Raw genomic sequence first — 12,789 nt, forward strand, 5'->3', positions numbered from 1 at the left:
AATTCCCCATTCTACATTTCCATGCCTGAAGCACCTCCCCCAAAACGCATCTCCTCCTGGCAATTTCCTATTCATTCTTTAAAACCCTTATCCAATGTCACATCTTCTCTTCCATAACTGACCTCCTTCCTCCATACAAAATTAATGAACAGAGTCCATCACTCCTTCTTCTGTTCTAATCTGGTACCTTTTATATAATTTTATCAGTGCTGATATTGTCATTTTTGTAGTTATTATTGAATGTTTATCTCCTCTAGGAAAACATGAGCTTTTCAAAGACTGCAACTTGAAAGGGTGGGGAAAATGAAAGAGTTGGAAAGAGCCTTTAACCAGAACTCAGAAGGCTTGGCTTCTGGTCTCTCTTGCCTGTGAACCTGCAGGGAGAATCTTAGGCAAGTCATTTACCTGTTTGACCTCCATCCTTTGGCTACAAAAAGCTAGGGATCCTTAGGCAGGTTCCTTAGCATGATTGCAGAATGTTGGGAGAATGTAGTGTGAGCTAGCTAGGAAGAAAGTTGAAATTACTTTTCAAGTGAAGAAGAGTGATGATGATTGCAGATGGGGGAAACACTGTGGACCTTTGCCCTGTGTCTGGAGCCAGAAGTGGGCCGGGCATGTTTGAAAAACCACAGGGAGCAGCCACGTGAGCTGAGCCTAGTAATGGTGCAGCTGGATGGGGGTAAACAGCTGCAAACAGCAGGAGGGGGTGGGGGAGGAGGTGGGACAGTTATAGCATGTGAAATCCCAGCAGGGCGACCTTAGAGCACAGGTTGCTTTAAGGCTGGAAAGCCTTATCTGCCAGGCTTAGAAATTGGAATTGATTTCTCACTCTCATAGCCACTTTTACCTCTTGTGTATGTAAATGCAGCCTTGTCGCCCTGTGAATCTGTATGTATTATGGAAGGGGATGTGTGCTAATGTCACTGCCACTATCCAGCATGTGCACAGTTGTGCATATAGGGGCCATCTATTTGAACTAGTATTCCACAGAGAAGAAAAATGGAACCAATATTTGTCATACACCCACACTTATTGCATACCCACACTTTTTTTTTTTTTAGTACCAGAGATTGAACTCAGGGCCCCTCAACCACTGAGCCACATCCCCAGCTCTATTTTGTATTTTGTTTATAGACAAGGTCTCACTGAGTTGCTTAGCACCTCGCCATTGCTGAGGCTGGCTTTGAACTCGATAGCCTCCTGTCTCAGCCTCCTGAGCTGCTGGGATTATAGGTATGCACCACTGTGCCCAGTGCATACCCACACTTTTCATCCTCCATTTTACTTACCACTCAGAACAGCCACCAGACAGGGACTATAAATGCCATTTTACAAATGAGAAAACTAAGACTCAGAGGGAGAGCTGCCCCATGATCTGATAACAAGAAAGTTGTGGAGCCAAGATTTGAAGACTAAATCCGTCTGCCTTCCAAGCCTGTGCCTATTGCACCATGCCATGTGCTTTTCAGCATCTTTGCAGCTGTGGAAGGAGTTAGTAACACTGGAGACAGGGTGTGGTGGAAGTAGGGGACCATGACTCTGTTCTGGTATGTTGAGCAAATCTCTATAGCAACTGGGAATGTGATCCCCAGCTTGGTAGAAGTCCCACATATGTCTGTTTGATGGCACATTTGTATTGTTGGAATAATTGAATTCATTGGAGGCTCTGTGTTGAGTCCAGAAGCTAGAGCGGGGGATGCCTGAGCTAGTGAGAAAGTGGAGGGTTCTTGTATTTAAGCCTAAACCTGGTGTTAACAGAGGCTTCAGATCCAGAGAGAACTGGTATCATACTGATTTCTAACTTCCTCCCCCCCCCCAAGCAGATACACCAACACTGTGAGCAAGGTGACCTGTGCTTCAGTATGAAAATGAGTCCCCAGTCTCTTACCCATGTCTAAATAAAATGAAAGAATCACCTCACTGCATTTGCAAGGCATTTTGACAATTGACCTGGCCCTGTCATTGAATTTCTCACCAACTCTTTTTTTTTCTGCAGTACTGGGGATTGAAACCAGTACTCTACTACTGAGCTACATCTACCCAGTCCTTTTTATTTTATCTTTATTTATTTTTATTTAGGTAAGTAATGGAGATTTTTAAAAATTATTTTATTTTTTAGTTATAGATGGACAATATTATTATTATTATTATTATTATTATTATTATTATTATTATTATTTTACGTGGTGCTGAGGATCGAACCCAATGCCTCACATGTCCTAGGTGAGTGCTCTACCACTGAGCTACAACCCCAGTCCCTGTAGTAATAGAGATTGAACCCAGAGGTATACTATCACAGAACTACATCTGCAGACATTTTAAATTTTATTTTTGAGATAAGATCTTTCCAAGTTGTCCAGGCTGAAATTGAACTTGCAATCCTCCTACCTCAGCCTCCTGAGTCACTGACATTACAGACACGTGCCAACTGTACCTGGTAATTTCATTTTTAATAGCAATATAATGGAAGCTGAAATGACAGAGAGAAGAAAGTCATTTGGCCCCTATTCTTCTGGGGGCTTTCTTCCTAAAGATATAGCTACTAATCAGATTTAATGAGTCTATTGGAAGTTATGGAAGAAGTTAAAATTCTAGGCCCCCAAATTATTTCCTAGTGTTCCTTACCTCCCACAACTGTCAGTCATGCAGTTAATTGTCCCCTATTCCCCAGGGAACATGTCTTTTTCCTAAAGACATATTTCCTAACCAAACTTAATGAGTCCATTGGAAAGTATAGAAGAAGATAAAATTCTAGACCACCAAACATCCTAAGGGTTGGGGTCAGTCATGATACCCCTATATTTTTTAGGCCAGAACTAGAAGGAGGCTAACAGTGGGTGTACAAAAAATGGAATGGTCACCCTAATGTCAAATTACAGTGGTATGGCTAAGTAAATATGGTATATACAACCTCACTGAAATATGGTGAATGTGCTGAGGATGTGGTTCAGTGGTAGAGCACTCACCTAGCCTGTACAAGGCCCTGGGTTTGATCCCCAGCCACAAAAATCATGAAATATTGATGGAGCCATGTAAGAGCTAGTTATGAAGACTATTGATCAACATGGACAATACTTATAAGAAAGTATAACATACAAAAGCATAATATAAAACTGTCCCTATGCTGAGCTATACAAATCCTGCATATGGTCAAGAATGGGAAGAGAATTCTGATGAAATGAACTTGATTGATTATGGGTTGCAGGTTTGGTGCATTTTTCTTTCCCTTAGATTTCTATTAATGTAATAATGTTGTTTGTGCAAAGAATAATAAAATAATTAACACAGAATAATTTCACTGGCAAATCATTTTATCAAACAAATCATATCATTTGCTTGAATCAGGAAATATATTTGAAAAACCTCAATAAAAATTAGGTGTCTTTCAGCCAGGTGCAGTGATGGACCCCTGTAATCCCAGCAACTTGGGAGGCTAAGATAGGAGGATCGCAAATTCAAAGTCAGCATCAGTGATGGCAAGGCATTGAGCAACTCAGTGAGACCTGTCTCTAAATAAAAAATACAGAATAGGGCTGGGGATGTGGCTCAGTGGTTGAGTACTCCCAAGTTCAAAAACAAACAAAAAAAATTAGGTGTCTTACTTTGTGGAAAGAGGGAGCCACAAAGAATGGGGAGATGCAGTGAAATGAGTATAGGGTCTTTGGAGGAAGTTATTTCATTCTTTGTATCCTCAGTTTTCTCATCTGCAGTGTGAGGGTGATAATAACCACAACCACCTTAACAGAGATATGTCAGTGGTATGCTCTAGAATACCTACTTTGTTTGTTCGTTTGTTATTGAGGTGGGGTCACACTATGTTACTTAGGTTGGTCTTTAACTCCTGGGCTGAAGCTATTCTCCCATCTCAGCTTTTCAAGTTCTGGGACTACAGGTGCACAATACTGCACCTGGCTTGATCCAGGGTATTCTAAAGGAACTTGCAAGGTGTAAAATGCTCCATAGCATAAAGCCTTACTGTAATGTGTATACAAATACTTTGAAACAAAAGTGCCAGATACTGCTATGGTTTGAATATGGTTTGAGTGTATACCTCAAAGTTTCACGTGCTAAAAGGTCAGTGTGGAGGTGTTGAGGTGGTAGAACCTGTAAGAGGTGAGACCTAGTGGAAGGTGGTGAAGTCACTGGCGAGACACACCCTCAGAAGGGATTAATGTAGCTCTCATGAGACCCTAGTTAGTTCCTATGAGAATCAGTTGTTATAAAAGAGCAAGCCTGGACCCTGAATCCCTCTGGTTTCCTGTCTTGCCATGTGATTTATTCCTATCGCACATGCTGCCACCATAACAACATCTGCCATGTTGTGATGTAGCTAAGGAGACCCTCACCAGAGGCCAAGCTGATGGGACCACCCAATCTGCTGGACTTTCAGCCTCCAAAACTGTGAGCTAAATAAACCTCTTTTTCTATACATTACTTAGCCTTGAGTATTTGGTATTAGCAACAGCAAAAATGGACTAATGCTGGTAATGTTCAGCACTGCTCTCTCATAGATAACAAAACCAGCCTGAGCCTGTGCTACCAGGTGGCTTCAGGTAGCAGCCACCCTGTCTTCTCTGAGTGTAGGTGCCATTGAAATTTGATAAAGCAAGTGAAGCTTTCTACTTCTAGTCTTGGCTGGGGAATAATCAGGAAAATATTATGTTTTCCTCCTCCTCTGAAATGCTTAACCTCTGTGGAGAGATCAGAATGACTTATTAAGAACATGGTGAAGACTTCCACTGCTGCTCTGGTTCCCAGTGACTTGGAGCACTTATAAGCCATGTGTTTCTTTAGGCAACTGGCCTAAGAAACTCTTAAAGCTTTCATTGCCTCCTTGGTCAGCATAGGATGATTGTGAGGATGAAGATGCTGCATGTGAAGCATCTGCTTTGTAGTAAGCAAGGGGCACTTGTGTTGTGAGCTGCCATGTTATGCCTTAAGACTGTCAGAATGGAAGTGTCTCTAGGGATCACTTGATCTCAACAGGAGTTGAGGAGGATGTGGAGGGACCCTTGGAGGAGCACTGTGTGTTTATATGACCATGACTATCATTATTTTTGTGTCAGCATTGAAAAGTCTTCAATGGAAAAAGCAGACTTTTTGTCTCTATCGTGTTGGAACCTAGGTATTTGATTTATTTTATGTGGGGCTGGGGAACCCAGATATTTTAATAAAGGTGAAGCATATGCTTAGAAATCATGAACCTCATTTTATAGCCACACAGAGAAGATGTGATATTCCCAAGGTCACCCAGCTACAGAGATTAATGTGGGTAACATTTTAGTTGCCGTCCTACAACTACTGCCACCAATGACCCAGAGTTGTCCTTGTAACTTTGGGGATTTTCTCATTACTGTGGTAGAAACCCCCTGGACCACATAGCCATGACTGTGACCGTTACCAACCTGGGAGAAACAGACAGGGTTCTGACATTGCAAAGAGGCCAAGATATGCTTGAAATGACAAAAAAAAAATATATCCCTAGTAGGAAGTCCTACACAATAACAGGTGAGTTCCTCATCACCTGTAGGTAGTACCTCCAAATGATCTGAGCTTGTATGACCTCCTAAATGCCATCTGCAGCCCTGAAGAGTAAATGAGCTTAGATGAAACCTTAATTTCTCTCAACAACAGATTTTCTATTCCAAAAATCAGTCTCCTGTCAAGTTCTCCCAGAACACAGATGGAGGGAGGTGTATGGAGTCCCAGGAGCAGGATGAGACTCCCACTTGCCCCTTGCCATTTGGTTGAAGTGTTTTTGGAGTTCTGTTTCTGGCATTGGGGAGGGTGGGCCAGACCTGCCTCTTTAAATTCCTTCTGTGGCTGGGACAGAGGGGTTGGGTGGTGCTATTCAGGCCTTTTAAGCTTATCTCAAAGATGTGCTGTGACCCCCTTGCCATACAAGAGATAAAAGGCACATGCCATCCCTAGCACAGTGCTTCTTTGAAATATTCCTACCCACCTGCTATGTAAAGCACCTGCTATGTATAAGCAAGGATTGCATGTGAGCTACCTTCATTATCACTGAAGAATCTTAGAGCATTTGGGACTTAGCTCCTGCTTCCAGGACCTGGCTTTGGGATTTTCTGGCTTCCTAGCCTCATTCTTCAAACTTCTGCACCTGGCCCATGGCAGAACACTGCTTCTGCTTCTATTCGTTCCCCTACCAGACTGGATAAATCTACCCCTGCATCATGATTATCTTCCTGGATATCTGCCCCAAACTTTAATTCTGTCACCAGTCCCCTCCTCTTCCCTGGGTGGTCCATGGCCTAGCCTGGGGAACAGGTGCTGTCTACTTAGGACAAGGAGCAAAGTTGAAAAGGTTGAGATCTCTTTTGGTGGCCAACCACAGAGCTAAAGGTCGCACTTCTGGGTCTAAGGATCATTCCCACCAACATCTGGCCTCCACCCCCCCCAATAATTAAGTCCATGAAACTTACACCAACTCTTTCTACACCTAGGGACAGTAGTTTACCCAGAGATCAGTAAAAAGAACCCCAAAACTTGAGTTTGAGTGATAAAAGACAAATATTGACTGAGAATCTAATTTGTAGAGTCTTCAAGTCTCAAATAATGTGACTCTGGCTATAAACAATGACAGTTCCCATTACAGTAATAGCAGCCAGCCCCAACCCAGGGGAATCTGGAGTGAGAAGTGGCCTGGGAGAAGGATGACAAACTCAGGCCTAGATGAAGCAGACCAGAGGGCAGAGCCAGTGGGAGACCCAAGCTAAGGATAGGCCAGCAACATTTTATAATGGAGACCCTCCTGAGCCTTAGGTGGAGGCCCAAGATATTGGTCAGAGAGGCAATAGGAGGGACACTAGAAAACACAAGTCAGCTCTAGCAGAGCTGAGCCAGGCAGATATTTTGTAGGTATGAACTCATTCAGTCCATACAACAACTTTATGTTATATGTTATATGTACTTTTATTGTCTCCTAAAAGGGATATATAGATTAGAAACTGTAGATTATATAACTGCTGTATAGCTCACGAAAGCTAAGTAGCTTACCCAAGGATACACAAGCAGTAAATGGTAAGGCTGGGATTTGAGCCTAGGCAGTAGGATTCCCAAGGCTGTTGTTTTAGCTTCCATGTTAATCTGACAATGGCAAGAGGTAAAACATTCAGGCTGTCTTTGCCCTCTGCACTATCTGGGCTTTATACTAGATTTCAGTCCCTCCCAAGAATTAGGAATTAGCATAATGATTCTCAACCAGGGGAGATTTAGAATAATATCAATGCCTGTGCCCCACCCTTCAGGAATTTTGGTTTCCCTGGTCTGAGATGAAGTCCAGCATGCAAGGAGCACAGAGAGTAGGGTGGAATAGCAGTTTTCACAGAAGTTCCTCAACTTAAAAAAACCGCACCATCTCTCCCATCCTGACAAACATCTAACTCCTATCCGCAGCTCTGCCTCTCCCTCCAGCTATGGCTCTTTCCTCTCTAACCACAACCAGATTTCCTGAGAGGTGTCTCCAATCCCCTCCCATTTCCCTCCTTAACCTGCTGCAGTATGGCCCCTGTGAAGCCATCTTTGCCAAGGTCACATCCCCACCCCCCCCCATCCCTATGTTGCTAAAGTCACTGCTCAGGACCTAGCCTAAACTAACATTCTTGAATGTGATAGGTGATGTTAACCATTTGTTGCCCCTAGAAACTCACCCTATCCTAACCTCAGAAACACAATGCATTCTCCTTGTCAGGAGATTTCACCTCAGTCTTTTTCTGATGGATTTTATATTGTGCCTACAAATGCATTCTAAAGGTGAAAGATCCATATGCCCTGGCCCTGTCCTCAAATAATTGAAAGTCTTATTAATACAGGTGGTTTCCCCCAGGGGAACCCTCAGATTCCTTCCCTCAAGTTGCTTCCCTATCTATCTGTGCCCCTGGCAGAGACAGAAAAGAGCAAAGCTCATGCTGAATCTCCATTCTGTTAGCAAGAACCAGCAATACCTCCCTTCTTATTAGAAGATGGTTACTGGAACACAGGCTCAGCCCCTTGCCCATGCTCATTTCACCAGTATAGTCATTTAGTACTGAGTAACAAAGATTCTGGCATACGTAACTTGTTTCTTGGGTCCTTGTCCATCTAAACATACAGAAACAAATTTGAACAAGATATATTTTCAGAGTTTTAAAGCCAGGGACATGCTTTGTGCCCTAACAAATAGACTTTGCTAGAATCTGCAATCCACTGACCAGGGTAGGGGTGGGAGAAACAGTTGAGGAAGGTCAGCAGGTTGCTTCTCATGTACTGCAGAGCTAATTTGGACTCCAAGTCTCATTGTTTTTTAGCTGTTGGGTTTTTCAAGGACACGCCCATTCCTTTATGGGCCTCAGTTTTCTCCCCTGTTAAATGGGACCAGTTGTCTTGGCCCATGGCTAGCATGATAGGAATGAGATGACCTCTACATGCTGTCAAAAGGCCCTCTCTGAGTGCTGGAGAAATGAAATTGAATTGCATCCAGCCATAGTTCACACACTTGTCCCAGGCTAAGAGAGAAAGTGTATATGCAAGAGAGACTTGCAAAAAACAAGGCCTATCTCTGTGCACGTCTCTCCTCTGGGAAGGAAGGGGCCTGTGCCGTGACAATAGACTAGGGGCGCTGACTCAGACGGCCAGTTCCTGTTCATTTCCCCTCCCTGCAGGACAGCAGCTGAGCAGGAGGTCAGCCCTCTGTGTGCTGCTCTAACTAGGGCCTTTGGCTGAGAACTTTACCTAGAAAAAGATAAGCCCAACTCACAGATAGCTCCCTTCACTGGTCCCGCTGTGACCAGGGACACAGGAGCAGCGTGGCTGTGGGTGTAGAGTCGGGGGAATCTTACTTTTTTAATTAGGTCTTACTGGGCTGCCCAGGGACAACTTCATCAGGCAGAGGAGCATGTGATTGATGGGATCAAACTGACTCGGCCGGGGTGCTGGGAAACAGACTTCAGGAAGAGTCCCTAGGCACCCCACTGAGGAGCCCAGGGACAGGGTTTGAAACAGCGTAGAGCCCTGTCTCCAGTGTGGACCGGCAACATACTTTTCTGTTGCATGAGGATTGACTGGAAGTGGATTATTGGTTATCCACACTGCTAGGATGGAGAGAGCCGAATCTCTCACCCTCTTCTGGAGTCGGGGAGGTGAGTGTTTGTGGAAGAAGGGTTTCGTGCTCAGCAGAGGGAAGAAGGGAGGAATTGGAGTTCGAGGTAGAGGTGCTTTCTGCAGTCAGAGCTGTGGGACAGCAGCCTGGGCTGTCTTGGGAGGGAGTGGGTCCCTTAGAATTAGAGATATAGTGTATAAAGAGGAGAAGGAGGCCACTTGGCAAAGATGCTGTACAGGAGGTTCACAGCTGGGTGGCTGTGGAGGTAGAGAGGGTGGATATGTTCACATCCCAACACAAATATTTTGGGTCCCTAAAGGGATAATAAAAGTGACTGAGGAATTGTTTGTATATGCATGCATGTGACTATCTCTTACTTTCTGTAAGTCAACAAGGATTCTGTGGCCTTGTCCCACAGATGGATCTTGGTCTGTCTTGGGGTTTTACCTATCTCCTGAACTCCTGCAAATATGCTAAATGTTTTTGCAATCCAGAGGCACAGGAGTAAGGAGTGGCCAGAATGGGGTGCCTATTAATGGTCGTCTCTGCACACAGGTTACTTCCAAGGAACCAAGTGCTTTCTAGTCACAGTTCAAGCCAGACATTCTGGTACTAAGATAGAATGGAGTTCGGGGTCTTCTGCCATACTATGACCCCTCTCTGGATTCTTGTGAAGAGGATAAGCCAGGTTGGGGGAATCATAACATGACTCAGTTATGTTCCTGGAAATGTGCAGGAAGCTATTATGGTGACAGAAATAGCCATCAGGACATATTATGAGTCCATACAGTGTCTCTGGGTTTCTAGGTGGTCCTTTATGGCAAGAATATGTTCAAAAGGCAGCTAAAGCCATTAGAAAAGCTGAGTGATGAGATCAAAAACAAAGCCCTGTGATGAGCATATACTGCGTGGCATGGAGAAGAATCAGGGGAAAGAAGTATTTAGTCTTCAGGTCTTTGAGATGCTGTCACAAGGTGAAGTGAGTAGATGAAGTCTGAGTGGGGCCTCCGATGGCAGAGCTGGGGCCTTAACACAAGGAAGAACTTTCTAACAGACTCTACAGGGATTCGATGGGTGGCCTTCAATAGAATGAAAGCTGTGGGTACCTTTGGGCACATTGTCTTTAGTAAAAAGAGCCCATGAGAAGATAGGGGCATGTATAAGCCAGCATTTCTCTTCTGAAGGAGAGGGAGTCAGAGAGAGGGAAGAAGAGGTAACCCTCACCTGGAATGAAGGCCCAGCCTCACCCTCCATTTCCTCCTTCTACCTTCACAGCTTCTCCTTTGGTTCAGAGACCATCATCCCTCTCCCTTTCACTGGGCCCCCTGTTCCCACTCTCCAGCACATTCTCCACTATGCAACCAGAGTGAATCTTTAAAAAAACAGACCTAACTGCTCAAAACCCTTTACTGGCCTCCCATCACCCACTGTTAAAAGTCCCAATTTCTTTCTCTTCTCTATTGCCTCCTTTCTACTCTAAAAACAGAGCAGAGATAAGATCGTTTCTCACTCTAATACAACTCTGACATTTCATAAATCTAAGTCCCAGACAACTGGAAAGGGCTATATTTAACCTTCCGTCTTGTAGCTTTTAATGGAGGGACTTGCTAAAGGCACTGCCTTCTAATGCTACAGGAGACTAGAGTCTTGTCCTTGTTGTCTGCCAGGCGAGCCCAGCCACACCTGAAGAGGCCAAACCTGACCTCTCCCTTCAATGTTGTGGTCAGGCTTCTTGGCCGGACTTCTGTCTCTAGGTGAAGCAGGTCACTGTCCCACACTCCAGAGCATGTCCTCTTAGCTTTCTTTTTTTAAAATATTTTTTAGATGTAGATGGACACGATGCCTTTATTTTTATTTATTTATTTTTATGTGGTGCTGAGGATCGAACTCAGTGCCTCACACATGCTAGGCAAGCGCTCTACAACTGAGCTACAGCTCCAACTCTTAGCTTTCTTATCTACAGATATTTGAAAGTCTTTCAAGTCTTCATTGACACCATAGCTGGGATTAGTGGGTAACTTGTGAACACAAGGATAGGATGGACAGGGCCTGCAGGTATGACAGGGCCAGGGAGCAGAGAGAGAAGAAAATGTGTTAAGAGTCTGGTCATGCCACAGGAGGGGGAGAAGAAGTGATGCTGACTGAGGTGGCAGGCCCTGTCATGAGAAGTATTGAATATATTACCCCATGTGACCCTCACAACAATACTATGAGGTACATACCAGCATTACTCATATTATATTCCAATGGGATGCTGGGGTTCAGAGCAATTAAGTGACTTATCCAAAGTCATTCTAGCTAGAAAGTGATAGAACTGAGATAGAACTCAGGCCTGTCATACTGCAGAGCCTACTTGTTTGCCAAGGCCCAGGATGTCCCTGGCTAAATTGATACTGCCCTTTGGAACAGTTCTTATGTGCTAGCCTCCCTTCTTTCCTTGGGTTTCTTTTGTAAACACGAGTGCTCCTGGCATGCTCTTAACATACTGCCCCTAACCTAGGGCCCTGGCCTACCTCAACCTTTGCTAAGGAGCCAGCCCAGTAGTTTGAACTTCTTGATGATGTTTCTGCTTTCAGAACCCATGGACTTGTTTCTCCTGTATTCTGTTCTTTTCAGATTTGCAGATACAACTACTAGTACCAGCACTAAAGCAATGAGCTATACTATCCTTTTTTCCATATTGGTCTCCCTAGACTGCTAACACTAATCCCTGCTTCTAATGGCCTGGGGCAAATTGTGTTCCAGCTGTAAAATGGCAAAATTGGAGATTCTCTAAGGGCCCTTCCAGTTCCTAAAGATAGGATTTTCAAGGCTCTGCATCTTTGCCCAGCCCTATCCTTATTGGCTTTCCACCTACAGTGTTGGGGTGAGAGTCACAACAGGCACAGAGTTGGAAACCTTCATTGAGCCAAGCAATTCTTCCAGGGCCAGTGGGCAAAGCAAGTGACAGAGTAGTGATAACAGCCATATAATGCAGGGCCCTTTATTATTTACCGACTTTTCACAGTAGGCAGTGGTAGACAGAGGGACTCCAAGGTGATTTCAATGGTACATGCTACAGCTGTAAAGAACATTGAATTATATAGTGAGAAAATGATTCTCTTTCCAGCTTTCTGATTACATCAAGGAGAAATGCTCAGTATGGTGCTATTCTTCAACCTCTCTAATGCTTCCTTAATCTTCCCTAACCAAACCAGAACAGGTGTCAGGCTCAAAGATATGGACAATTGACAGTATTACATAGAATTTAATTATTATTTTATGTTTACATTGTATTTCCTTTTACATTTATTTTCTTTCTTTTGGGGGAGGAGGGGTTACTAGGGATTGAACTCAGAGGCACTCAACCACTGAACCACATCACCAGCCCTATTTTGTATTTTATTTAGAGACAGGGCCTCACTGAGTTGCTTAGTGCCTTGCTGTTGCTGAGGCAGGCTTTGTACTTGCACTCCTCCTGCCTCAGCCTCCCAACTCGCTGGGATTACAGGAATGCGCCACTGCAATCCCAGCTCCTTTTACATTTAGTTTCTAGATGTGACAAGTGATAGTTCTTTTGCTGTTGTTGTTTGGGTAGTGCTGGGGATTGAACTGGGGGCCTTAGCCTTTGCATATATTCTATCACAGAGCTAAATTCCTAGTCCTTTGTTTTAGTTTTTGATTGCCAAGTAAAATTCCTTTTTTTAAAAAAA

General features: G+C 44.0%; 1 protein-coding gene across 8 annotated transcripts in view; it reads left to right on the top strand.

Moving 5' to 3' along the window:
* Nhsl2 (NHS like 2) overlaps nucleotides 1–12,789 on the top strand; it is a 289,493-nt gene that overhangs the window by 198,056 nt on the left and 78,648 nt on the right. The window contains exon 1 of one of the 8 annotated variants that reach the window (XM_078034699.1): nucleotides 8,671–9,137. The exons of the other annotated variants lie outside the window; for them this stretch is intronic. Within the exon in view, the coding sequence (XP_077890825.1) occupies nucleotides 9,095–9,137 (43 nt within the window). The 5' untranslated portion in view covers nucleotides 8,671–9,094. Of the gene's footprint in view, nucleotides 1–8,670; nucleotides 9,138–12,789 lie in introns of those variants that run through there. 8 annotated transcript variants of the gene reach the window in all.

The sequence above is a fragment of the Ictidomys tridecemlineatus genome, chromosome X (assembly GCF_052094955.1).
Source record: "Ictidomys tridecemlineatus isolate mIctTri1 chromosome X, mIctTri1.hap1, whole genome shotgun sequence".
In the NCBI taxonomy this organism is placed as follows: Eukaryota; Metazoa; Chordata; class Mammalia; order Rodentia; family Sciuridae; genus Ictidomys; species Ictidomys tridecemlineatus.